Here is a 26,472-nt window from a genome sequence, read left to right as displayed (position 1 = left end):
AAACAGCGGCAAATGGAGGAAAACTCTGTTTTCCTGCCGCTGCTGATCCCCTAAGAGGCACCGAGACCTCTCATCACTGTCCCCCAGCCGCTGGGACCACGAGAGACTGTGTGAAAAATAAAACGCGTCTATGATGAGCACCCGAGGAAGCCTGGATGAGGGAATGGGGCTGCGTCTCACGGACCCCTCTCTTCCCTCCTCGCTGCCCCGCGTCCACGGCCTCTCCCCCCACTCCCCAGTTTGCAAAAGCTACTTTCAAGGCTACAGAAGAAGAATTTGGGGTTACTGCCAGTCCTACCATGACCCAAAAACATCAAAGCCAACATCAGCCTTGAATCAATATAATTAGCAAGCGGATTCTTCAGATGTTGTCCTGTTTTCTAGGCACTATCCCAAAATGCACAGATCTGCACTGCAGCTCTTGGTGTGGGACCCACCTGCTCCGGCAGAAAAAAAAAGCTTTTAAAACTTATTTATCGAGTGACGTGATTAAATAGGTCAAATACGGCCAAGCGCGCTGTTATGAGGCTACTTCAGAACGAGACAGGCAGCTCCACGGACAGGGAGGAGCTTGCGCTGGACTGAGAACCTGCGTTCAGGAAGACGGTTGCTAAACTACTGCACCCTCTAGTGTGAGTCTTGAATCCATCCTTGCTCAGCTTCGGACACAGGAACAGACAGGAGCGCTTCCACCTGGACCCTTCAGGTGAGACCAAGCCACAGCACAGCTTAAACAATAACTGCACAAGCATCTTCTGGTTTCTACAGAAATTAGAACCCCACTGAAGATCTTTCGAAAACTCAGCATTTTACAGCAGATTCATCTCTCATTTTCCATTTCTCAATTGAAATAATCATTAAAAAAAATAGCTGAAGCCCAACACCAAGCTGGAGCAGAATTCACAGATCCTTGGTTATGACGGTTGTGCCACGGCTTAGATGCCAAAAATTGGGGGAAGAGGTGGGGAGCAGGCGTGGAACCAGCTGGGGGCCAAGGGGCAGCACGACACGTTGTGCTTTGACAACTTCTGCTTCAGGTTAGAGATCACACAGCCCAGCAAGCACAGCCAAACTCAGCCTTCACAAAAAGAAAGCGAGTAGCATTCTACTTGGGAAAAGAACGAAGGCTTTTCTCTCCAAGTAAAATAAGCAGATCAGCAAATAACATAAGTAAAATGACAAGAGCTGCTGGGAGAATGGAGGACAATAGCTCCCTATCTGTTCTGTGGCCAAGCTTCATGTGAGAGCCCTGGCAGCGCTCCAGACCTTGCTCAAGTCCCTCCCGGGGAGGGAAGGCGTCACCTCCAGAACCAGGCACCTCCTGAAGGCTCTGATGGCTCAGCAGCTCTTAGCAGAGGTTCAAAAGACGCTCTGACACCTCACTGCACGTGAGCTGGGGTGCCCGGAGGGACAAAGAAAGGGATGAGAGCACAGCTGCCGGTCCACAGCCTCCGTATCGGACAATGACCGAGGGATCCAAACGATGGCACCAACGAGGAAACACCCGTCGAAAAGGCCCTTCAGACCCTGCTTTAGAGACAAGAGGTGACAACCAAGGGCCTGGAACCCAGGCAGGGCTGAGCACAAGCAAACACAAGAGCTCAGCGTGAGAAGGACCCACCTGCCCCACCTGGATGATGCCGATGATACCTAAAATCAGCAATTAACAACAAAATAATACAGATAAAGGTCATAGATTTTAGGCACATCACTGACAGCCCCTCTGGGGACATCCCCCTGCAGAGGGGCCGGGGGGCAACACCGGAGCCCTGGGAGCAACGGGATTTGGAGTCAGAAGCGCACCGGGGCCCTGAAGGGTGGGCAGGCGTGAGGAGGAGGAGGGACACGGGCCGGCCGAGCCGGGGAGGCCGCGGTGCCGCTGGGGGAGCGGGAACAGCCACACCCGGGGACGGAGAGAGCCGGGGAAGGGGAGGAGGCCCCGGGGCCGTACCTGCGCCGCGGCCGAGCGCGGCCCCCGCGCCGGGCCCGCCGGACGCTCCGCACCGCGCTGCCGCCGCCGCCGCCGCCGGGGGGTGCCGGAAGTGGCAGTAGGGCCTGCGGCAGGGCAGGCCCCCGCCCGGGCCCCCACCGGTGAGGAACGGGCAGTCGATGCCGCGGAAGTAACCGGTGGATCTCAGCATCCCGCCGGCTGCGGGGCGGGAGCGGGGCCGGGGACGCGGGGAAAGGGCAGAGGAGACGCGGGCGGCTCCCGCCTCACTCCGCCTCACTCCGCCTCACTCCGCCGGCGCCGGCCCCGCCGCCATCTTGGAACCGCCAGGCCCGGCGGCGAGGACCCCGCGCGACGCCGCTGCCCGCACAGGGCTGCCCGCCGCGCGCCTGAGCGGAGCGCGGGGCGGGGCGGAGGGCGGGGCGGGGCGGAGGGCGGGGTGGAGAGAGCGGGCGGTGGGTGGGGACATGGCGGCCGCACGGGGGCGCCCGCGGTCAGAGCGCCCGGCGGGGCCGCCCCGCTGCTCCCGCCCTCATCCCGCGGGCTGCGAACACGGGGCTGGGGGCGCGGGGCTGGGGGCGCGGGGCTGCGGACGCGGAGTTGGGGACGCGGGGCTGGGGACGCGGGGCTGCGGACGCGGGGCTGCGGACGCGGGACTGGGGACGCGGGGCTGCGGACGCGGGGCTGGGGGCGCGGGGCTGGGGACGCGGGGCTGGGGGCGCGGGGCTGGGGGCGCGGGGCTCTCCCTCAGCACGGACTGCGGCGGTGCCGGGGGTGGCGGCCGCAGGCTGACGAACCCTCGGGGCTGGCGGCCGGTCCCCCCCTGACAGAGACACAAGGGGCGTGTGATCAGTTCGTAGCAGAGGGAGTCGAGTGTCATACGAGCACAGAATCATGGAATCATTTTGGCTGGAAAAGCCTCTCAAGATCATGGAGTCCAACCATAACCCACCCCGGCACTGCCCCGTGTCCCGAGAACCTCATGTCCGTCTGTCCAGCCCTCCAGGGACGGTGACTCCAGCACTGCCCTGGGCAGCCTGTTCAATGCCCCACAGCCCTTTGGGGGAGAAATTGTTCCCAGATCCAACCTCAACCTCCCCTGGTGCAACTTGAGGCCGTTTCCTCTGCTCCTGGCGCTTGTTCCTGGGGAGCAGAGCCCGACCCCCCGGCTCCAAGCTCCCAAGCGCTTCAGGGAGAAACCTCATCAAATGGAGCCAGAAGCCCCAGCCCAGAGAGAAGAGCTGATCTGGGAAACCTCACGGCTTGTGAAAGGAGACGTGGAGAGCGCTGGGGCAGCGCGGGGAGCCAGCGAGATGGTGGAGCGCGAGAGAACCGTCCGTGTCCCCAAGGAAAGGTCACAAAGCCGCGTTTCACAGTAGTCTTAAAAAAACCACTTTATTTTCAGATAGGGCAGCAGAACAAGGCGGTGACCCCGCCCTCCCCGCCCGTCGCTCCGCGGTGCCCGGGGCCGTGGGTCGGGGACAGCGGTGCCCCAGCAGCCGCCGGCCCCGGGAACCCGGGAACCAGTGGAGAGCTGTAAAAAGCAGGAGGTACCGGGAAACCCTCACCCCGGCAGGAGGCACCGGGTGCTCCCGCGGGCGCCGGCAGCCTGAGCCGCTCCTTCCCCTCCTGGGAAAACAAAGCATCTTTATTTTCATTGTATAGATTAATCTATTTCATGTAACTTCAGCTGCAACAGAGCGAGCTCTGGAAACACAACACGTGCAGACACGTTGAACAACGTTATTTCCCTGCCTTGTGATTCTCACCCTACACCTACGAAACTCACAAGCTGGCAAAATAAAGTAATATCAAATAAACCATTTCTGTCCGCAGCTGGAGGACCCCGCATGGAAAATTGTCTGAAATTGACAGGTTTTGAGGGGAAATGCCAAAAATAAAAGAAGGAAGCCAGCCAGATGCTGGCGTGAGGAGCGCCCGGCCCTGCAGGCTCCTGCTGCCCGATTCACGCCGCTGTAAATGCCGCCCCGAGCCGGCTCCTGCCCCCACGGCGGAGTTCAGGTCCCCCCTGCGGCCACAGAGCGCCCCCGCTGTCCCCACGAGGCGCCAGCCGCGAGTTCGGGGTGGGAGAGCAGGGGCTCCCCCTGCGCTGCGGAGCATCCCGCGGGGTCCTCTCTTCGCCCGGGGGGCCCATGGTCCACGTCCCGTGGGAGGCTCCTCCGCACCCCTGCTGTCCCGCTCATCCCCGGCGCCCACGGCCAGGGGTGCTCCATGACCCCAAAACCCCTCCGACATCCTGGGGCGATGGCCTGGCCACTGCGTCCCAGCCCCAGCCTGCGGGTGTCAGCAGCCCGGGAGGATGCTCCAGTCCCCCAAAGGTGCTCCAGCCCCCCAAGGGTGCTCCCAGCCCCCCAGGATGCTCCCAGCCACCCAAGGGGATGCTCTGGCCCTCCGAGGGTGCCCACAGCCCCCAAAGGGGATGCTCCAGATCCCAAAGATGCTCCCAAACCCCCCAGGGTGGTCCAGCCCCCCGAGGATGCTCCAGCCCCCCCAGCCCCAGGTGCTGGTCCTGCAGGTGCTGTCCCGGCGCGGTGGCATCGGGGCTGTGGCAGCCCGTGGGCCTCCCTTCACCGTCCCAGCCTCGGCCATGGCTCAGGCATAGGATGACAAAGGGAAGCTCACAGGGGGCAGGGGCTGCGGGCCCTCTCCTCCCGCCGGGCGGCCTGTGGACAAGAGACGTGAGCCGGGGGGGAGGGGGCTGGGGGCCCAACCCAAGGTGAAAACCAGCCCAGGGACCCCGGGTGCGACCCCCGGTGCGACCCCCAGCCCCAGGACGGTTTGGGCGGCGGGTGCGAGCGGGGCCGCGCTCGGGCAGCTCCGGCTTCTTCCGGGTGTTGTACCTGATTCCCTGAAAATAAAACAGGGTCTGATACAAGTTTTGCTCCAGATGCTCACTTTTTCACACGTCTCGCTGCCTGGACACCATGCAAATCGACTTTTATAAGGAACTGTGGTAGGGCTTATTTTCGGAGCAGGGCTTATATTCCGAGCGTGCTCAGAAATCCTGAAAAATCTCGCCAGGCCTTATTTTCAGGGAACAGGGTCGGTGGGCGTGTGGGTTTGGGGGCGCAAAGCTGCAGCGTTCGGCACCGAAAAGGGGCACAGGTGTGTGCGCACATCCGCACTGTGCACATGGACACGCGTGTGCATGGCTGCGCCAGGCTGTGCACAGCACCCGTCCGGATGGGCCCATCCCGCCGCCCACCCTGCTCCTCCCGCTGTCCCCGTGTCCCCCGGCCCCATCCGGCCCCATCCGGCCCCCGGCGCCGCCCGCTCACCTGCTCCAGCGCATCCTCCGCTCTGCCCGGCCCGGCCCCTCCGTCTTTGCCCCCCACCCGCATCCCTCTCCCAGCCCCACCACCGACCGGCTCCTTCCCCTCTGCCCTTTTATACCATCTCTGTTCATATGACGAGCACGTGGAAAAACAGCGCAGAGCTCAGAAAAAAGCTCCTTAAGACAGTTTAATTCAACTTTCCTGGATCCCATGACTGAGCTCGGCCTGTGAACGGGGTCTCATGACTGCGGCACGCAGGCCCCGCTCATCAAAAGCCTCATTTATGCCCCAAAAGGGACTTAAACCCCTCTTGGCGGGTCACCCGGAGAGCTCAGCGTCCCCGGGCCCGGCCGGACCCACATCGCGGCTCTGCCGGTGTCCCCTCTGCAGTCCCTGATGTCCACTTGTCCCCTTGTGCTGCCTTTACACGCAGGCACACGCAGGCACACGCAGGCACACACAGGCACACACAGGCACACGCAGGCACACGCAGGCACACGCAGGCACACGCAGAAACATGCAGACATACACAGGTACACGTGAATACATACAAACACAGATACAGACACACGGGTGCACACGGAACAGACACGCAGATACACGCAGACACGCATGGACACACAGACGCACACAGGAACGCAGACGCGCTGGCAGTGGGGACACCAGTGCCATCCCGGTGGCTCACGGCCCAGTGTGGCCCCACCAATGGGAACCCAGGGGAAGGGCGATGGGGACCGACGGGGACACCGACTCCGTGCCCAGGCCCCCCGGGGCAGGGCTGGCTCGCGCGTTTTGGGGACCCTGCAGCTCTCGTCGGGGTCGGTGCTTCGTCCCCGCTCCAGGGGCTCACACGGTGCAAGGACGGAGCCTGAGCCCCCGGGCTGGGAGCAGCAAAGGATCCAGAACAGCCCCAGTCCCTGAGGGTGACGGGGCACAGCTCTTCAGGCACCGCTCCTGGCACGGGGCACCGTCCGGAGAGCCCAGCTCACACACCCGAGCTCGGTTTAAATTTTGGGGAGCAGGCTGAACTTCCCTGTCCTTTTACCTTTTTTTTCAAACCCAGGCCCAGCAAAACCAAACTGAAGCGGCCCCGCTGTTCCCTGAACCCAACCACCAGCTCCGAGACGTCCCGGCGACGCAGACAAAGCATCCGCAGCTCAACAGGAAACAGGCGGCAGTAAGAGGATAAAAATACCCCTCGGTGCAAACAAAACGTCTCTGTGCCGGGATTAGGGTGCTGGGGGCTGCTCCAGCCTCGCTCAGCCGGCCGGGGGAGCGGAGCTGGGTGACCGCGGTGACTTTCGGCTGCCAGCGCACGTGGGAGACAAAGGCTCTAAAATCACCCAAAAGCTCTAAAATCACCCGGGCGTTGGGGGGAGGGCTGGGGGAATGCTCAGGGAGAGGCCAGACCTCCAAACACCCCCCGGAAAACGGGGAGACCACCCAGAGCCCCCACACCCAAATCCTCCCCAAGGAAGGGTCCCTGCTCCCCAGCTGGAGCACCTGGGGGGACGTGAGGGGTGTGTGGGGAGCAGGGGTCCTGTGCCCCCACCTCAGCTCCCCCACAGCCCCAGCCCCAAACAACAGGCGTGTTGGAGGGTTCTGAGTGTGGGGCCGCAGCCAGACCCCAGCACGAGGCCCCTGAGCCACCCCGGAGCCGCCTAAGGAGATTATGGCTCCTCACATGAGCCACCGGGCCCCACGGCCTCCCGCCGGGGAGGAGGCGACACGGGGTGACAGGGACACAGAGCGGGGACCAGCGCCTGGGAGCTCCACGAGGGTCCCCATGGGCCTGGCCAGGGGCAGAGGGGGCTTTGCCACTCCGACTGGGAGGGACTGACCTTTGCAGCCGTGCCCCGGGGGACCAACAGCTCCTTCCCCCTCTGCTGGCGCCGCGGCTGCCCCGTCCCTGAGGGTGACAAGCGCTGGGGACCCGGCCAAGCGCAGCTCAGCTGAGGGGCCGGACGCCACCAGGGCTGGGGCTGGTCCCCCCGGGCTGGGGGCAGGGACAGGGCACACACGGGCAAAACGTTCAACCGCTGCTCTTTATTGGGTGCTCGGCTTCCTCGCCCCGTGTCCCGAGCGAGCGGCACGGAGACGTTTCCAGGGGCGACCTGAACATGGGGGCTCTGAGGATGTCGAGCAGGGCCGGCTGGGGGTGGGACGGGGGCAGCTCCTCCGCGTATCCCCAACCTCCCCTTGGGGACGCGGCTCTGCTCGAGCCACGGGACAACCACCAGGCACCCGCAGCCGCCAGAGCCGCTCCCGGGAAAGCTCCGTGCAGAGCAGGAACCGCCACCTCTGTCCTGCCCCACAGCGCTGCCAGGGAGGGGGCCGGACCCCCAGCCCCCTCCAACTCGCCTTATTGCTGTAGTCAGAGCAGCCAGGGGGAATTCCGGGCTTCGCTGGTTTAGGAGAGGGGACGAGGACACGTCCGAAGCCAAGGATTCGCCATCAAGAGGGTGGGCTCTCGTCTTTCTGGGGAGGGGGGAAGGAGGGAGCTGCCATCTCTCACCAGCCCGGCCGGTGGTGCCGGCAGCGCCAGGGCCGACACCGCGATCGGGGGGGACAGTTGTGCCGTGCCCAAGAGGAAACGCACCGGTCGCTCCACGGCCCCCTGCCCTCTGCTGAGCCTGGGGCTGAGGCTGCACAAACTCGCTGCACCTCCAGCAGCAGAGACCGGGGAGAGACACCGGGAGAAGCGGAGAGGTGAGCGGAAAGCCCCTGCCCGGCCCCCCGCTAGTTGCGTTGGCTGGCCAGCTCCTGGGAGATGAACTTCCGAAGGCGCTCGAGGTACTGGCTGTAGAGTTCAATGTCATTGTGCCCAGCCCCGTCCACCCACAGCGGCTCCACGGCCTTGGGGCAGCGTTCGAAGAGCGCCAGGCCGTGGGAGAAGTCGATGACTTCGTCCTCCGTGCCGTGGATGATGAGGACAGGAGAGGTGATTTTGGAGATCTTCTCGATGCTGCCAAGAAGGTGGGGGGGGAGAGAGGAGAGGGAGGGGTGAGTATAGGGACTGAGGCACCCCCATTCCTCCTGCCCCCCAAAACACAGCTCCTTGGGGAGAGGGACCAGGAATGCCCTTTGGTCACAGCAGAGCTTGGGGACAGGGAGCTTCGCCAATGACGAGCTCCAGGACAACATCTCCCCCAGCGTGACAGACGAGGACCAGCCAGCGGTGACAATGGCCCTGGGGAACCTCGGCAGGACAGCGTGAGCCCAGGCCCTCCCCGAGCCGGGATCAGCTGGGCCGGGCTTTGAGGAGTGGAAGCTCGGTTGTTCTCAGCCCGGCCCCAAAGGCCGCGCGAGGCCATCGGGACACAGAGCGTGGGCTGGTGGCTCCCAGCCACGGCTTCCGCCTCAGGGACCGTCCCTGGGGACTGTCCCTCAGGCCCCACTGGCCTGGCTGCAAGGAACAGGCGAAGCAAGAGCTCGTGCCCCCTCAGTGCTGCCCCTGGCCTCTGCAGAGGGGGAAAGAAGCCCAACAAATTTCCCTCTGGGGAAAAAGGGGTCCCAGGGACCCCCTGAGAAGAGGCTGGTGGCACAGCCCCAAAGCTAATGGGACACTGGGTCAGGATGGCGGGGAGGTGACACCACCAGGGGACATGGGGTACACACATGGCACAGACCTCAGGAGGGGACACAGTGACTCCGGTGGGATTTACGATTCCCCAGAGGGGACCAAACGCAAGGCAGGAGGATGCAGATGGGCACGTTTAAGCCTGTCATGGGCAACAGGTCTAGTTGTCCCACAGCCCCTCTTCGTGGCCAGGGCTGGCGTCCAGGGCAGGGCTGAGCTGGCGCTGCCCCTGCAGAGCCAAGCCCTGTCCCGCTCCCTTCGCAGGCCACTCACTTGGGGAAGGCATCGAACCAGTAGGTCTTCTTGGTCTCAGGGAAAGCGACTCTCATGCCGGAGGTGAGCGGGGAGTGGAGCACGATGGCAGCGCACTCGTAGCGGGAGGCCAGGTCAACCGTGGGCACTGTGCCGATGCTTTGTCCATATAAAATAATGTTCTCGGGGCTGATCCCGTACCTGGGGAAGGAGAAGGCAGCTCAGCACCCAAGCACCAGCGCCACATCGCCCAGGGGGGTCACCCTGCTCTGGCCACAGCGGGGGAACAGCCCGACCAGGAGCACAGCTTGTGCCAGCGTCCCCAAGCGGGTCACACCCCGCGGCTCCCCTGGCCCTCTGGGTCCCCCTGCTCCTCCTGCAGCTGCTTCCCGGCCGCCCATTCCCGCTCCGAGCGGCCCCAGGTTCCCTCTCTGGATATTTCCTGTTTGCCGGGGTTTTCCTGGACGCTCCCTCCCGCCGCCCCGCTCACCGCGTCCGCAGCGCCTGCCACGCGGCGTCGATGTCGGAGTAGAGGTTCCTCTCCGAGGGCTTGCCCGTGCTCACGCCGTAGCCCGAGTAGTCGTAGGAGAAGATGTTGCAGTTGATGCGGGTGCCCAGCCCGATGTAGAAGCTGCTCATCTGCCCCAGGTCCACGGCGTTGCCGTGCGAGAAGAGCACCGTGTACCTGCAGCACCGGGAGACGGGCACGGTGGGTTCACGGGGACTCGGCTGCGGTGCCACCAGCAGCTCGGGGACCAATGTGCCAGGGCAGGGCAGACAACCCTCTGGCCACCTCCCCACGACACCCCGGTCCAACCCCAGGGACAACCAGACCCCCGTCACCACCCAGGGCCAGGGCCTCGCACCCAGCAGATCCGGGCAGCCCAAGGGCTGGATGATTCTGTTCAAGGTTTTTAGTCTATTTTTGGTAAAAAGCTCAGGATTTGGGGCTGTTTGCCCAATGGGGATTTTAAGTAAGAATTCTGACAGCGGGTTTTTTTCTCCCCTGAGTCTGGCAAGACACCAGACGCTGGGAGAGAAGTGAATTGTGGGAGTGACAAGGCACAAGAAATTTCCACCATAAGGGGAAAAACAATGTTAATCATAAAAATTAACACTAATAGCGCATCAATGGCAGCTTGGCTCTATTCTGCCGGAGGGAGGGAGGAGCGACACAAACCCCCACACCGTGGCACCAGCTGAGGGAACAGCTGCGCAGTCCCCTCCTGTCCCCACACACCCAGACACAGGTCGGGGGTCTCTGTCCCACACCCCAGCGCCCTCCTCCTGTTTCCCAGTTTACGGACCCGCAGCAGCGACCAGCAGCGGGTTGTGCCTAAACTCCCCCTGGCTTTTGCTCCCATCGCTCTTGAGGAATCAAATGCGCCAGGAAATCACATTAAACATGCAGACCCAGTTCACCGCGGGTGTCTCCTGGCCAGCACAGGGCCATCCCCATGGTCACCATGGGACCGGGGACAAGGACAAGTGGCCAGCACAGAGCCCCAGTGCTCACCAAGCGCCTCACACAGATGTTTGGTTCACAACTGGGGCGTTACATCCTGGTGTGACATCGGGGGGATCTGTGGGACAGCCGGGGGAATCCCCACATCCCCACAGCCTTCGGCTTTGTCTCTGCTCCCTATTTAACCCAGTTCCCGGCTGCAGCCACAAGCCAGACCGGTCCTGGGAGCCGAGCTCGCCGTCCCACGGGATCCCTCCAAACCCCGCGGCACAGCCGCGGCTGCAGCGAGCGCCAGGTCAGGCCGGGACAGGGAGGTGGCACTCGGCTGAGGGAGGGGAGGGGACAGGACGGCACCGCGGCCGCCAGCCCAGCACGAGGGTCCACCCGCCCGCAGCAGCGCCGGGCCGGCACGTCCGCGGGCGACTCACCTGGCGCCGGGCACGCAGCGGACGTACATGCAGCCGACACGGTTCCCTCGGCTGCTTTTGGTGACGAACACCTCGATGTTGTCCAGCTCCCGCTGGGAGTACTGGAAATCCGCCCGGTCCTTCAAGTGCAGCTTCCAGCGGCCCGCGGCACCGCCGCGCAGGGAGCTGGTGCTGGTGCTGCCCACGGGCTCCGGCTCGGGCACCACGGCGTAGGTGGGCTCCGGCGGCAGGAAGGCCAGCTTGGCGGCGATGCGGCTGGGGCAGGGCGGGCAGCAGAAGAGGCAGCAGAGCTGGCTGACGGACAGCCCGTTCATGACGGCGGCGAGGCGGAACGCGGCCGTGCCCGGAGCGAGGGAGGGTCCGCGCGGCACAGGGCCCGTCCTCAGCCGGCCCTCGGCGCGGCCGCTGCCGGCACTTCACCGCGGGCCGGGGCTGGGCCGGCCGCCATCCGTCCGGCTGCGGGCGGCAGCGGGGGCCTGCGGGCAGGTCAGAGCTCTTCACAGCCGCCCCGACACGTGTGACCCACGGCTGGGGACAAACACACCCCCCAGAACACACACCCCAACCCCTGCGCCAAGGGGAGCATCATCCCCTTCTAACACACACACCCCCCCCCGCTCACAGCCCCCGCACCCCCAGAAACCGGCCCCCTTCAGCTCTTCCCACGCACCCCCACGCACAGCGCAGCCCCTGCGCCGGCCCACGCGGGGAGGTGGGGACACGGGCACAGAACCACACACACAACAGCCTCATGGTGGGGGGACAAAGGCCACAGCCCCCCAGAAGCCCCCAATGCCGGCACAGCCATGTGGCGGGAGCACCGAGCCCCGGAGGAGAAAGGGGAGGGGGAGAGAAAGGGGGAAAAAAAAAGCAACTATTTTCTGCAAGTTTGGGCACAGGCTCCTGAGGAACGGCACCCAGCCCACGGCCCCAGGAATGCGCTGCATCTGCGCGGAGGGCTGGGAAAGGGGAGGAAAGGGTGCAGGGGGAGAGGCCGCCCGCCCCGCTGGGAGGGGAAGGCAGGCACCGGAACCAGCCCAAATATTCGGCCGAAGGGGTGCCCGTGGCCCAGCCCCGCCGCAGGCCCTGGCGCTGGATATGGGTCTGAGGGCTGAGTTTGGGTGCCCTGGAGGTTGGTGACCACCCACAGCGGTGCCGGGGCCAGCGTCACACCGACGGCCTCGTCCTGCCCCAGGTTTGTCACCCCACGTGCCAGCGGGACCGCACGCGCTGCGGTGGACGAGGGCGAACGGCGGACGCACCGGCACCGGTACGCCCGGGCCTGGGGCTGAGCAGGCAGGGGCTGGCAGGGGACGGCAGGGGCCCGTGGCACTGGTGCCACAGGTCACGCTCGCCCCGTGTGTCACACCTGCCCCACGTGTCACGGCTTGTCCCATGTGTCACGGCTCAGCTCGCGGGCCACGCTTGCCCTGCGGGTCACAGCTCACCGCATGTGTCACCCCGACCCTGGCTGGGACACGCACCCCACGGGCAGCACCCCCACCACACAAACACCCACCCCGCAGCCAGAGCGGGGCACCCACCCTGCACCCACTCACTGGCCCCGTGGGACCCCCCACACCCAAAGGACCAGTGTGGCCCCCTCCCCGAGAGGCACAGGACCCCCACCCCACACACACTGACCGCGAGGGGCACCCCCACATTGGCTGGCCATGCACGCTGACCAGCGTGGGCCCCCCACACACTGGCCCACGCGGGACCCCCCCTCCACACACACCCGGATCCATGTGGGACTCCCAGTGGGTGCCCCCCTTCCCCACCACACACACTGACCCAGGTGGGATCCCCACACTGACCAGTGGGTGCCCCCCCCCACACACACACACTGTGTGGGCCCTGCCACCAGCGCGGGTCCCCCGTGATTGCTGTGAGACCCCCCCGCACTGACCCGTGTAGGGGCCCCAGCACACACTCACACACACACACTCACACACACACACTCACACACACACACTCACACACACACTCACACTCACACACACTCACACTCACACACAGGGCGCCCCCCCGCCCCGTGGGCCTCCCCACACACACTCGGACCGGCTCCTTCCCGCCACGGGCCCGTGTGTTCCCCCGCACCCTGACCCGTGTGGGCCGCCCCACGCACCCCCCCCACTCCGACCGGTGGAACCTTCCTACTCACCGGCGTGGGCGCCCCCCCCGTCACTCGCCCCCCGGCACCCACGGGTGTGTCTCTCCCCCCGCGGCCGGGACGGCCCCGTGTCCCCCCGTACCTGGACATGCTCGGCCGGGCCGGGTCCCCGCGCTCGGGCTGCCGAAGGGACGGAGCAGCCGCTGCGGCCTCCGGGGCGGGGGCGGCGCAACACGGCGGCCCCTTGGGCCCGCCCCCTCATCTCCAGGAAGTGACGACATCTCCCCGCCCCCCGTTGCCAGGGCAACGGCGCGGCCTGCTCGCCTCATGGCTGCCGGGCGCCCGCGGCGAGGGACGCGGGCTGAGCCCACGCGTGGCCGGGATATTTCCACCCACAGCCCTAAATCTATATGCCAAACTCAGACTGGATCCCCCAGAATGGACACGGGGTGGGGGGAAGCGTGGGCCTGGGCCGAGGGCCCGGGTGGGACCTAAGGTCACCGTGGGGTCCCACTCCAGCCCTACAAACACGGGTGGAGAAAGCAGCTCCGCCACCAAGCGGGGAACCTGGTCCCCCGGGGCCTGGGGCTGCTGGACGGGACCCCACAACACAGCCTGCGTATTGGGGTGGTAGGAAGAGAAACTGGGAGTGAGGTCCTTCAACCTCCCATGGGCACCACATGGCAGTGGGGGAGCTGCAGCACGGAGCCCCAGAGCAGCTGGTGCTGAGCCGGTGCTGGTGTGTGACGTCTGCACCCCTGCAGCATGGAGGGGTCAGGCTCTGCTCCCCAGGAACAAGCGCCAGGAGCAGAGCAAACGGCCTCAAGTTGCACCAGGGGAGGCTGAGGTTGGATCTGGGAACAATTTCTCCCCCAAAGGGCTGTGGGGCACTGAACAGGCTGCCCAGGGCAGTGCTGGAGTCACCGTCCCTGGAGGGCTGGACAGACGGACATGAGGTTCTCAGGACATGGGGCAGGGACAGGGCTGGGGAACGGTTGGACCTGATGTTCTTGAGGGGCTTTTCCAACCAAAATGATTCTATGATTCTATAACGAACTGTCCACAGCATCCAAGCAAACTAGACTGTATTAATATTTACACTTCCGAAGAAAGAAGGAAATCAAAGGGAAAAGGTATGTGGTGGGGAAGCAGGTGGCCGCCCTTCTGCCGCGTGGGCTTTCCGTCACGCCGTGGGAGCTGCTTCCCCTGCCAGGGGACCACGACCTTTGTGCCAAGGCGAGGGGTGGTCACAGCTTCTCACGGCTTCTCCCCGAGAGCGGCGGCTCACGCTCAGCGAAAACCTCCACCGCAAAACCCAGCCTTGCCAGGCACATTGGCACCGCGCTCACGGCCCCGGTGCATCCCGGCACTAAATGTATGTTCACTCACGTGCTCTGATGTGACACAGAAGGGAAAACCTGAGGAAAAGGCTGGTGAGAGCCAGACTCGCCTCTGCTTCGTGCTGGTGGGGGATTTGCATCATTTCTGGAAGTCCGAATCCTCCCGGCGCTGCGGTACGACAGCTCCTGCCGCAAGGCACACGGCTTTGGCTGAAATCGGGAAAAACTAAACCTCCGTGATGATCCCACACAATCACTGGGACAGAACGAGGGTGGAAACTGCACGTGGAAGGAGCTGCTGCGATTCCCCCGGCTGCTTGTTTAGCCCCTGCGGCTCCGCTCTCCAACGCCCTTTACCGAGGGCAGCTGAAGCGGGACAGAGGCCGCTGCTTCTCTCCCAGGATTTCTGTTTGTGAGATCTCCGGGAGCCCTGTGGCTGCCGGTGTTCCCAGGGAGGAGAAGAGAGCCCCGGGGTGGGCACGGACCCTGCGAACTGCAGAGGCGGCTTTTGGCACCCCAGGAGACCCCACCTGCCTTGTGCCACATGACTGAGCCCCACGTTTTCCTTCCTAACAGCCCCAGAGTCCTCCACGGGGTTTACCTGCAGTGCTACGGAGCCCAGCACTTGGCTTTCCCTGCACCCAGAGCCCTCCACGTGTGCCTCAGAGTCTTCCAGGTGCGTTTTGTGGTGCTCGAGTCCTCTGAGCACGTTCAGTACTCCCCAAAGCTCTCCTTTTGCCTTCCCTTGCACCTCAGAGCCCTCCTGAGAACGTCACGAGTCCTGCAGGACTCTCCCTTCTCCTCAGGACTCCCCAAGGGCTTTTCTGAAAGCCCCCACCTGTGCTTCTGGGCACCCCAGGACCCTCCTCGTGATTTTTGTGCCCCCTGCAACCTTCCACGTGCCTTTCCCTGTGCCCCAGGGCCCTGTATCCAGATTTCGGAGCATTTCCTGGGGATCTGGCCCACAGGTTGGGTGGGCTTCCTGAGCCCGCAGGCTCGTTAGGGGAGAAAGGTTCTCACCAAATATCAGGGACAGGAAAGGACGCGGAGGTTTGGCGAGCTGAGCTTTGTGCACAACCCTGATGAGAAGGAAGGGTGTAAGGCAGAAGGCAGGAGCGGAGAGGGGCCAACACCGCTGGGTTACACCAAACCTCGCCTGGGGAGCGGCCAGCGGTTGCTCGGGGGACAGTGAATCACAGGAGGGTGCTGCAGAGGTGACCCTGGGGACAGCAAGCCTGGCAGGCAGAGAGCGGTACCCTCCCAGTGTCCTGACCTGCGGCTGGAGCACATCTACGTCGCTTCAAGCCACAAAATAACTTTACTGTGCCGGTGCTGTGCTGCTTAACTAGACCGGTGCTTCAACAACAGCGTCTCAAAGGGAGGGGAGGGGTATTGGGGGCGTTAAAACTACAGAATCCCCTTTTCTGCATCTGAGAGCAAACAGCTCTCGGGGGGCAGAGAGCAGCCTTGCTGCCAGGACTCCCCAGCTCCGGTTTTACACCCGCCGCAAAGAGGGTGCAGCAGAGGGAACAGGTCCAGCAGCAGCTCATGGGCTGCAGCAGCAGCTCCGGAGCGGTTCACGGACTCGGAGCGGCCGGCGAAGGGAAAGGCTGCGCGGCAGAGCCCGGCTGCCCGAACCGCCCCAGCACAAGACAAGTCCCAAGGTCTCAACACGGCACGGCGGGGCAGGATGGTCCTTTTTCCCTTGGGAAGCTGGTGGAGATCAGATCAGCGGAGCTGTGGCTGTTGGACAGGCAGGAAGGGAGGGGAGGAACGACAACTGTCAGCCAAAGGGGTGCGAGGAGTCCCCACGTCCGGGCGCTGGTTTGTGTGTGTGCTGGAGTCCCCGTCACATCCCGACGGGGCTGGGAGGAAGAGGAGACAGCTGGGAGGAAGGAGAGGAGCACCAGGCGACCTGGCTGCAGTTCGAGCTGCTCAACCCCCTTCACAACTTCTGGATCTTCTCAGCGATAACGATGGGGTTTTCCTTACGGATCTTCTCGGCAGCTTCTGCCTTGTAGTCGTAGGGGCAGGCGTGCATGTCGGAGTACCGGTGGATGGCGCAGAACAGGTTCCCGCAGCGGCAGTCGAAGCCTGAAGGGAGGAAGAGCGGAGACAAAGCCGCGTTAGTCCCCGTCCAGCCGGATGGAAAGGCAGCAGGGCCCCCGCTCCTTCCTGCCGGGCCAGGAAACTCCATGAATGCAGAAAGAGGGTCAGCGGAGGGACTGAGCGGCCGAGGGCAGTCTCGGTGTGGGGGTGACACGGATGGCTCTTTCCCGTCTTGGCCGCTCCCATGAGCACGCGCGCGCTCTGGGCTGCCCCAGCTGTCACCGCAGTGGGAAACACTCCCAGGGCAGCTGCTCCCTGCGCTCCCCGGGGACAAGGGACATGCCGGGGAGCGCTGAGCACCAGATTGCTAATCCAGCCCAGGCTGCCCCGGCAGCGAGCAGAGCAGGCAGCCTGCGCTGAGCCGAGCCCTCTGAGCCAGCCCGGCATCATGCAGCGGCATCTGCACTGACCAGCAAGCAGCAAAACCTGCACCTTATTAGGATCACTTTCAAGCTATTTAGGCTTCAAAATTCATAATTTAGTCACTTCAGTTGGAGACAATGCTGTTCAGAAGTGCTACCGTTACCAACACCCTCTGGGAAACCAAGGCAGGAGAGGGTTCGCTGCAGGACAGCAGCTCTCTCCTTTCCCATCTTTCCAACTACAGGCTGTAAAGGCCACCAACATCTTATTACGAGCCCTCCAAACCCACGCAGCATCAGAGCACGAGATCTGTTCGCATGGCTGTGACAGCAGAGGATTTGTGCCACAGGCAGGCTCTCCCCGCAGCCCACGTCTCACCAGTCAGCCCTATCTTCTTCCGGCAAGTGAAACAGCGATTCTTCTTCTGTTTCGGTTTTTCTGAAGCTGTCTTGACCTCAGCTGTGTTCTGGGATATTTCAAGCAGGGCACCTTAAACAGAGGAAAGAGTTTTGTTACCCTTCTTGATAAACCGAGCAGCACGTTTGTTTTATTACAGCCGTTGCTTGAAGCCCTGCCGATTCTGGATGCGTGCAGACAGCTGTGTGCGCTGCCCGGCTGGCACGGCCCAGACTGTGAGACTCGCCTTGTTCCACAGAGATCGACACCTCACGCAGCCTCACGTGTCCTCTCTGTCTCAAATTTCTTAAGTCCAAGACTCAGAAACACAAAGGAAATGTTATGGTTTAGCTAAACCAGACGTAAGGTAACGTGATGCCGTTTAGCTCCTGCTGAGAAAAGGAATTACCTGGCGCTGGCCATAGGTTCAGCAAGCGTCTGGATAGTGACTGCGGCTTAGCTGACGTACAGTAACTCCACTGCACAGCTGAGCCCAGAGTTAATCTTTGCAGGAAAAAAAAGCCTAGTTAACCCCCTGTAAGTACTACTAATTATTTTTGCTGACTCTTACGTAAGTGTCCCTCATATGTAGGTCTCGGAATGCTTTGTACAGATACTCAGCACTGTCTCTAATCTACCAAAAGGAAAACCAGGCTCTGAAAGTCAGATTGTTAAAGGTCACTGATGCTCAGCAGGATTTGCGACAGTACCTAAGCAGGTTAGAGGAGCTGCAGCTGCCGGCAGACACGTACCTGAAAATAGGCTGAGGAGACAAAGGGGGCAGAGAAAGCTTCCTGGATCTGACCCTGAACAGCTTCCTAAAAATCCCACGATCAGAAGAAAGGGGCGGCTCTTCCAGGCCTCTCTTTCTCTGAATAGTCTCTCACTTGCCTGCTCTAAATGGTCTCCTGGGCTGCAAGGGATCACCAAACCCAAAATGCACGTGCATGTGCAGTGACTACAACCTCTTTTTTGGGTTTTGTTTCAGCTTTGAATGCAAAATGCGTGCTGACCTGCAGGAGGGTGTCACTGATGCAGCGTCACCTGGTTGCAGCTCCGCTGCAACACACCAGCTCACCCTGTAACTCATCAACCGGAGGAACGACACCCGTGCTCCTCCATCACTTCACAGAACCCACTTTGCAAGCCAGGCGACAGCATTAACGCTCCCTCCGAGGGGCAGGTCTGGCTCCTGTCACCCAGGGTGACAACAACCAGGCCGGCAGCTGCCCCCGCGCACCCTCACAAACACGGCTCCTCTCTCCCAGGACTCCGCTGGGTGCTGCTCTCCTCCCTCGAGACTGGCGGGGACCCGCGGCCGAGAGCCGCGCAGCAGCCCGTGGGACGCGCCGGGCCCGCTGCCATGCGCCAGGATGAGCGCCACGGCAGATGATCCTCCTGTCAGCGAGCGAGGGTGGCAGCTCCTCAGCCCACAGCGCAATCTCTGCCGGCCTGCCCGCAGGCACAGCGCTCCCTCTCCCCCGCTTCAGAGACACAAACTGTGCTCTGTCTACAACTGCCTCAAAGGAAGATGGAGCATGGAGGGGTTTGGTCTCCCAAGGAACAAGAGACAGGACAAGAGGAAATGGCCACAAGTTGCGCCAGGGAAGGTTCAGATTGAATATTAGGAACAGTTTCTTCCCCAAAGGGCTGTGGGGCATTGGAACAGGCTGCCCAGGGCAGTGGTGCCGTCACCATCCCTGCAGGTTTAAAAGGCGCACAGACGAGGTTCTCAGGACATGGGGCAGTGCTGGGGTGGGTTATGGTTGGACTCCGTGATCGTGAGGATCTGTTCCAACCCAAATGATTCTGTGATTCTGTGGTTCTCCTGCCAGGTGAGCCCTCAGTGCCAGAGGTGACAACCACCCCTGGAGTCACCAGCCAGTATTGTACTTGCTGCTCAAACCCATTTGTGGGATCGGTATCATTCAGACTCGTGCAAAGGCCAGATCATCTACCTGATGAGGAAGATGCTGATGAAGCTTCTTCAGTCTTGATCAATTCTTCTGTCTCGCCGCCGTTCTCATCTCTGGATATGCTCATGGCCGTCATCTGGTGAGTCACAGGGGTCTGGCCACTGGGAGCAAGCGCAACAAACAAACCAGAGAGCAAACACAAGTATTTTCTTTTCATCAGCAGCGATGTGGGAGAGATCTCCAGCCCATAAAGTTGATTTTGTTATACTCAGAGGTAACCCGGGAGTACAGCAGACCAATTCCCCTTGAGACTTGGGATCAACATTCTTCACAGACGTAAATGGAACAAATCTCTGATGACCTCAGCTTCCTTTTCCACCCAGTTATATCTCAAAGCCAAGTCAACAGCCCATCCAAAAAAGCCCAGGACAGGAAAACAGAGTTATGAGTCAGGACTGCAGAGCTCAAGGCAGCGCTGCCTTCCTTCCTATCAAACGTGACCAAGGTCCCTGGTCCCAGCGCTGCAGCTTCCAGACAGGATCATCGCCAGGTGCTTTCGCTCAGGACTGCGTTACAACCAGTTTAACGCAGCCGGTGACAGACGAGGTGCACCAGCTCCGAGAGAACCAGGGTACCACCTCGTTTACTACAGGTTTTAATTTACAATCGACCCTCTGGTACCTGACTCTACTCACCAGTCATCATCACCTCAGTCTTCCAGACAAGCCAGGCTCACAATCCAGCCCGCTTTACAGATCCCCTTGGCCATGTGAGGGGTGAGAGCCCACCCTTGTGTCCCAGGGCTGGTTTTTGGCACGGCTGTAGATCCACCCCACCCCGCAGACCCTGCCCCTACCTGGCCTTCGCATCCTCAGGCACAGCGTCTCCCTCGGCGCGCTGCCCCGCAACGGAATCCGAAGCCATGGGGCTGCTGCTGGGACCACTGGATGCTACAAAACAAGATGAAAGTCTCGGTAGACTGTTAAAAATATCAGCAAGTCCCTGGGGTGCTCGACAGGCAAGGAGAAAGCAGGGTGAGCACTTCCAGCAGGTTTTACTCTCCTGCTCCCTATCAGGAGCTGGGCAGGTAAAATCTGACTCCCGTCACCCATGACACCTCCACCATTCTTTGATTCCTCTTCTCTTCCTCAGCATTGCAAGGCAAACTGTGCATCAGCATAAATATTCTCCTATCAGTATAAATTAAAGTGCTGCAGTTACCTTGCACCCAACATTACTCTGCAGCCTCTCCAAGGTGTAACAACCAGATCCTCATCTGCTGAAAGGAACCGGCTTCAACAGAGACGTGTTGGCTTATGCCAGCCGAGGTTCTAAGTCAGGGTCTTTAGAAAAACCCTTTGTGTTCCCAATATATATTTGGCCATTATTACACTCAGGAACAAAACTGCAAAAGACCTCTAGGAGGAATTTCCCAGCAGTATTGCAAAGCCTGTACATGGGGCATCTGCACAAACTCTCAGCAAGAGAAAACCCTGCTAATGATGGCAAGAGCATCCTTTCTGTGCTCCGAGCTGCCTCCCGGCTCGGGGACTTGGCAGCTCTGCTCAGCTGCTAGAAACAAATCTTTTATTTAATTTAATTGCTTTGGATTGTCAGCCCTGTTAAGAAAATTATGCAAACCCAAAAGGCCAAATTCTTCCCAAATAAAGGTTTGTTTCAGGGATCTACCATGGAGCAGGTAATAGCTAAAAATTCAGGGCAGTCTCAGTGCAAGTGAAGCTTCACAGTTCCCTGGGAGGTGCTGAGTGGGACGGGGCTGCACAAGCGTCCGGGACTGAGAAGAGAACAAGTGACCCCTTTAGAGGGAACAGAAGTCTCAGGGGTTCCAGTCCTCAGTTTAGAGACCCAGGTCTGCACAAAGAGGGAAAAACGTGAGTTTTCCAGGAGGGAGTAAACCTGCCGGTGGCCAGTACCAGGACCACGCTCTGTCCCGGTCACTCAACACAGTCTGCAGCCAGGCACCCACGGAAGACAAGATTTCTCTACCTGGGGGACTTATCCGGTCGCTGCTCTGCTGCCTCTGCAGGAACTCCTTATAGCAAACGGAGCACATCCCGTTGGTGCGGGGGCTGCCGTAAAATCCACAGCCCGTGGTACACAGCAGAGGCACCTGCGTCTGGTTCGTCTCCTGAGCCATCCTCGCTGCTCCAAGGCCCCGGGCTACAAACAGGAACAGAAATGGCACAGCTGTTAGGGCCGGAGCGCCCGTTCATTGTGCCGCAGCTGACCAGGAAGGAGCACAAAGGATCCCGAGAGTCCGGTTCCTGCACGTGCACAACGCCATCCACGTCCCCTGAGCAAGCGGTGCCCAGGGCTTGTCAAGCAGCCCCGAGACGCAGGTCCTGGAGCCGCTCTGGGCTCAGCTGCCCAGAGCCGGCCCAGAACACCGACAGGAACGGCTCCCGCAGCCCCTCCTCGCACCACAGGAATCCCTAAATCCCAGGGAAAGACCTGAACGATCCGCTCCAGCGTAACAAGAAGTGCGATCGCAGCGTGGCGAGCGACTCCTGCAAACAGCGGAACAAAGAATGCCACTCAAGCGGCCAGCACAATTAGCTACGTTTCGCACTTAGCAGTGTTTGTTTTAATTTCAAGCCTGTTTTAGTTTTTTCTCAGGAAGGTGATATAAATGATGCAAAAAGCACCCTCTAAACCTCAGCTTTGACGCACAGGTATTTCCAACATATGCTGGTAGATAAGGGCAACATTAACATAGTCAGGCTGAAAATAAGAATAAGGTCTCTTTCCAGCAGTAGGATGCGATTCTGGAACACCTTCCCGGGCGAAGCAGCAGACACGGTGAAACCTACTTCTAAAATTAATCTTAATAATTTCTTTCTGGATCACATGCAGTTGCCTCCAGACCCAGGAACCGGCCCCTTCCAGCACTTACACAGCCAAGCTGCGCGGCACCCTTCACCCAGAACCATGAACAATACCTCCCAGCAACAAGCAGGCATTCAGATGCGTGTGGACGACGCGGTGGCGGCCCCGCCGTGGCGGGGGACAAGCGGTGGTGCTGGTGGCCCCGCCGTGGCGGGGGACAAGCGGCGGCGTTGGCGGCCCCGCCGTGGCGGGGGACAAGCGGCGGTGGCGGCCCCGCCGTGGCAGAGCCCGCAGCTCCAGCTCAGGCACAAAGCCCGGTGTCGCTCCCCGCAGAGCCCAGCAGCGATCCCCTTCTCCCAGCGCGGCAGCCGCACACAGTACCCACCGCTTTACAGCCGGCTCTGCAGCTTTCCTTCATGCTCCTACAAAACTGGCTCGGCCAAGGGAACAGAACAACAGGAACAAGCAATAATTACCCTCCCCGGAGCGCTCCTGCGGGATGGAAGTGGATCGGCTCTGGTTTACACTCCTTGTCCTCAGCTGGGCGACACAAATCGCTCCCGGCTCCCCTTGCAGAGCTCAGGCCAGCGCTCCCATCACCGGGCCGGGAACCCTCCCCGGACCGACCTCTCCTGCGCCGGATCAGACCCGGCGGCCGGACCCGCACGGACGAACCTCCACGAGCTGCCTCGAATTCCGAGCGTCCCTGGAGGGAAGGCGAAGACCGCGGTGACGGGGCGAGCCGGGCTCTCCGTCGGCCGCCAGCCCGGGGACAGCCGAGCAGCACACGGCCGCAAACCGGCTGAAATGGAGAACCGGGGGGAACCGACCCGCTCCCGCTGCTCTGCCCCCGCACCCGGAGCCGGCCCCCCCGGCCGGGGAAAGCGCCGGCCCCGCGCCCACCCCGCCACCCCCGGCCGAGCTGCCCCGGCCGCTTCCCGGTCGTAGGCCGCGTCTCCCCGTGCCCCCCCCCCGCGCCGCGGCCGGGCCCCGCGCCCCGCTCCCCGCCCGCGGAGGAAATCGAGGCCGAGGCTTTGCGGCCTGCGCGGCGGCGGGCGGGCCGGGCCGGGCCGGGCCGCTGGGCCGCGCCGGGCCCCACTCACCGGCGGCGGAGGCGGCCGGCGGGCCGGGCCGGGCCGGGCCGGCCGCCGGGAGCTCAGGCTGGCGGCGAGCAGGGCGGGCTGCCGGGAAACATGGCGGGCGCTGCCGGCGGGACCGCGGCCCCCGAGCGCCCTCCCCCGGGGAGGGCCCGGCCGGGCGGGTCGGGGCCGCCGCCCGCAGCCGCTGGTGGGGAGGCCGGTGTAGGGCTGGGGTGCAGCTGACCCGGCTATAGGGGAGGGGGCTGAGGCGCCCCCGCCACAGCGGCTGGGGTGTAGGGAAGCTCTGGCTATAGCGGTGGGGTTGTAAAGCCCCTTGACTGTAGAGGAAGGGGCTGAGACCCCCTTGGCTGTAGGTTCTGGGGTATAGGTGTGGGTATCTTTGTGATTCACCTGGCTATACAGGCAGAGGGGGCACCACTCTCCCCCCACCCCAGCTATAGGGGGCAGCTGGTGGTGCCGCTGTTCTCCCAGCCCCGCGTGATGGGGTTTGGCTTCTTTGTATAATCCCCCCAGGAACAAGCGCCAGGAGCAGAGCAAACGGCCTCAGGTTGTGCCAGGGGAGGCTGAGGTTGGATCTGGGAACAATTTCTCCCCAAAGGGCTGTGGGGCATTGAACAGGCTGCCCAGGGCAGTGCTGGAGTCACCGACCCTGGAGGGCTGGACAGACGGACAGGAGGTTCTCGGGACATGGGGAGGGACAGGGGTGGGCTTTGGTTGGACTCCATGAGCTTGAGGGGCTTTCCCAGCCAGGATGATTCTGTGATCGTATTTTCCCCAGCGTTGCCTGCTTTTAAGATGGTGCTGGGCCATCTTGTCCAGGCGGTGCTTTGCCAAGGAAGGTTGGACCAGAAGATCCTCGCGGTCCCTTCCAACCTGGGATTGCACAGTTCCACGATTCTCTGCTCTCGGGTGGGATTTTGGGGCGGCTCCCGCCGCGCAGAAGCACCGGTTGGTGCAGTTTGATTTATTTGTGGCAGCCAGCGTGGGAAATAAACTCAACCGAGGGGCTGCCCGGGCACCCCCGGCCCCCAGGCACCCCGGCTCCCGGAGCATCCCCAGCCACGCATTTCCCGTGGCCACCACCGGCGACAGCCGCCCAGCGCGGGCCGTGGCCACCAGGTGGCACCAGCCCCCCACGGAAGGTGCCACACGGGGGACCCCCCCCGCTCGAAGCCCCTTCACCCGGGCACCCCCCGGCAGCCCTGCAGACCCGAGCGGGTCCCACTGCAGCCCCACCTGGCTAACGAGGGTCACTTGGCGAACCCAGAGCAGGGGCCTTGAGGCCACCAGCCTGGGGTGCCCCTGTCCCCCTGGGGCTCTCCGCGTGTCCCCCAGTGCTATTGTCCTGTCCCCAAGCCCTGTGGCTTTACCGAGCCCAGCAGAGCGGGTGGGGGGGTCAGTGCAGCGGTTTTGGGGCCAGAGCCCCCCCAGCCGAGCTGCAGCGCAGGGGCTGCTCTGCCGGGGCGGCTGGAAGGAGCCCAGGAGGTACCTGACTTCACAGGCCCCCAGATCAGGAGCAGGGGACGCTGTGCCGGGGACAAGGACGGGGTGAGGGCGGTGGTGGGTGCGGGGCAGGCTGAGCTTCGGCGTTATTCACGCTCATTTTCCCGTGATGCTCTGATAACACTTCCAGACACAACCTGGGTTTGTCCCTTCCCTGCTCCGCTCTCCCTCGTCACCAGAGCTGCTGCTGTCACCCATCGCTGTCACTCCCACAGCACCAAGATGTGCTGCTGGAGCATCGTGTCCGTCTGTCCTTGAGCTGTGGCAGCGGAGGGGGAGCTGCCTCCACCTCTGCCCGCCTGCATCAGCCCCCTCAAGCGCCTTCTCTGCCTGGGTTGTCCGATGGCTGTGGCTGAGCATTCAAACGCCACCCCCCTAACGGGAGCAGTGCAGCGGGGAGGGCAGCGCTGGGGGACAAACGGGAGCAAACCAGTATTGATTTCCAGCCAATTATCGCTGCTATCAAAGCAGCGCAATTAAAGGATGAGGACACATTTCCAGTCCCCTGCCCGCCCCTGCCAGGCCAGGCTCCGGCTCGCACCTCTGTGCGCACGCAGGCGCCCCGCGGCTGCACACGCGTGTACATGCGGGGACACGCGCGCCGCTGCGCAGGCGTCGGCAGCGTCTGCTGGGCTTGTTTTCCCCCGGAGTTGATCCCCCGGCCCCGCCGCCTTGTTTTCCTGCGCAGCCGAGGTGCGCGTCCATCTGGCTGCGCTGCGCCGCCGGGGGTGGGGGTTCTGGGGCGGCTGGCAGCGCGCAGCCGGGGCTCGCACCCGGAGAGGAGATGGAGCCACGGGAACCTGGCCGGTTCCTCAGCCTCGGGATCGTCTGTGGACTGTGCTCTCCCCACATCGCCACCCCTCCTGCTGCCACTGCCCCAGCACGCAGGGCTGGGTCCGCCCCGCTGGCCCCGGCTCTCCCCGCACACCAGCTGGATGCGGGCCCGGCCGGTGTTTCATTTCCTATGCTGTGGCAGGACCAGCGCTGGGGTCACACAGCTCTGAGTTACACTTCACATCCCGTCACTGGCGAGTGACATTTTCTGAGCACCAAAGATGCCAGCGTTACCGGCCCCCTCCTCGAGCTGCGCATCGCGGCCCGGTGCGGTGATGTGGGTCACGCACAGGCAGTACCCTTGAGACGTGAGTGAGCTCTGCGTGTGGTTTCCAGCACTGGGAGGGTCGGACGCCTCCGCCCCAGAGAAAAACACAAAGCCAGGATGAATCCCTGGGTGAGCAGACCCCAGATCAGCCCCATGCTGTCCCCAGGGGCTCTGCCACCCTGGGTCCGCGCGGCAGCTCCAGGAGATTCTCCCAGGGCGGGGGGGGAGGAAGGAGAGTGTCTGGGCTCAGGTTGTATCGCCTGGGAAGGAGTTTAAGTGGAAAATCATGGAGGTTTAGCTTGGATATGAGGAAAAAATCCTTCACGGAGAGGGCGGTGAAGCTGTGGAACAGGCTGCCCAGGGAAGCCGGGGAGTCGCCATCCCTGGAGTGGTTTAAAAGACATAGACAAGGTTCTTAGGGAAGTGGTTTAGTGCCAGAGTCAGGTCACGGTTGGCCTCGATGATCCTGAGGGTCTCTTCCAACCAAAATGATTCTATTACTCCATGATTCTATGAATCTGGCAATGGCAGGAGCCTTGTGCCCCCCCAACCAGCCCCCCCTCCAGCAGCTCAGGAGCTCCTCACCCTGCCCAGCATCTCCTGTCCCCAGGGGAGGAGCAGGGCCCGAGACCCCACGCCCTGTCCCAGCCATCGTCCCCTCCCTGTCCCCAGCGCCGGCCGCTGCTCCGCTCCAGCCTTGCGCAGGTAACACAT

At 62.6% G+C, this 26,472-nt stretch overlaps 3 protein-coding genes and 1 long non-coding RNA gene across 5 annotated transcripts in view; all 4 read right to left on the bottom strand.

The window, feature by feature from the left end:
• The window catches only part of REXO1 (RNA exonuclease 1 homolog), a 29,896-nt gene extending 27,609 nt beyond the window's left edge, over positions 1-2,287 (bottom strand). Inside the window, exon 1 of the mRNA XM_065858159.2 lies at positions 1,952-2,287. Coding sequence (XP_065714231.1) covers positions 1,952-2,141 — 190 coding nt within the window. The 5' untranslated portion in view covers positions 2,142-2,287. The remainder of the gene's footprint in view (positions 1-1,951) is intronic.
• Positions 2,288-3,316: 1,029 nt separating this feature from the next.
• LOC139825688 (uncharacterized) lies at positions 3,317-5,319 on the bottom strand. Its single transcript, XR_011735911.1, has 2 exons — positions 5,248-5,319; positions 3,317-4,817 (listed from the first exon to the last, which is right to left on the bottom strand). It is a non-coding gene; the product is annotated as an uncharacterized lncRNA (long non-coding RNA).
• A 1,951-nt stretch (positions 5,320-7,270) lies between these two features.
• Positions 7,271-13,354, bottom strand: ABHD17A (abhydrolase domain containing 17A, depalmitoylase). 2 transcript variants are annotated; one of them, XR_010652991.2, is made up of 6 exons: positions 13,225-13,354; positions 10,970-11,445; positions 9,567-9,761; positions 9,098-9,277; positions 7,844-8,209; positions 7,271-7,722 (listed from the first exon to the last, which is right to left on the bottom strand). XR_010652991.2 is itself a non-coding variant. In XM_065858490.2 (5 exons), exons 2-5 carry the CDS (start codon positions 11,281-11,283, stop codon positions 7,984-7,986), a joined length of 915 nt encoding a protein of 304 aa, XP_065714562.1. In that variant the 5' UTR covers positions 11,284-11,445; positions 13,225-13,354; the 3' UTR covers positions 7,271-7,983. The 2 variants fall into 2 exon arrangements, 1 of the variants encoding a protein (XP_065714562.1); XM_065858490.2 differs by having other exon boundaries at positions 7,271-8,209.
• Positions 13,355-14,150: 796 nt separating this feature from the next.
• On the bottom strand, positions 14,151-22,667 carry LOC136113211 (AN1-type zinc finger protein 5-like). The gene is made up of 6 exons (XM_065858259.2): positions 22,530-22,667; positions 21,214-21,387; positions 20,063-20,156; positions 19,249-19,367; positions 17,273-17,383; positions 14,151-16,516 (listed from the first exon to the last, which is right to left on the bottom strand). The coding sequence occupies exons 2-6, from the start codon at positions 21,362-21,364 to the stop codon at positions 16,368-16,370; spliced, it is 624 nt and encodes a 207-aa protein (XP_065714331.1). The 5' UTR covers positions 21,365-21,387; positions 22,530-22,667; the 3' UTR covers positions 14,151-16,367.
• Positions 22,668-26,472: the final 3,805 nt, after the last annotated feature.

The sequence above is a fragment of the Patagioenas fasciata genome, chromosome 27 (assembly GCF_037038585.1).
Source record: "Patagioenas fasciata isolate bPatFas1 chromosome 27, bPatFas1.hap1, whole genome shotgun sequence".
NCBI lineage: Eukaryota > Metazoa > Chordata > Aves > Columbiformes > Columbidae > Patagioenas > Patagioenas fasciata.
This window is presented reverse-complemented; position numbering and strand designations above follow the sequence as displayed.

Coding starts and splice junctions, on each gene's coding strand:
- LOC136113211 (XM_065858259.2), bottom strand. CDS start 21,364: ATGGCTCAGGAGACGAACCAGACGCAGGTGCCTCTGCTGTGTACCACG. Junction 19,368..20,062: donor CCTGAGGATGCGAAGGCCAG/GTAGGGGCAGGG, acceptor GCTTGCTCCCAG/TGGCCAGACCCCTGTGACTC. Junction 16,517..17,272: donor GAAGAAGATAGGGCTGACTG/GTGAGACGTGGG, acceptor TCCTCCCTTCAG/GCTTCGACTGCCGCTGCGGG.
- ABHD17A (XM_065858490.2), bottom strand. CDS start 11,283: ATGAACGGGCTGTCCGTCAGCCAGCTCTGCTGCCTCTTCTGCTGCCCG. Junction 9,762..10,969: donor CGCTGCGTGCCCGGCGCCAG/GTGAGTCGCCCG, acceptor CCGGTGCTGCAG/GTACACGGTGCTCTTCTCGC. Junction 9,278..9,566: donor TGGCAGGCGCTGCGGACGCG/GTGAGCGGGGCG, acceptor CTCCTTCCCCAG/GTACGGGATCAGCCCCGAGA.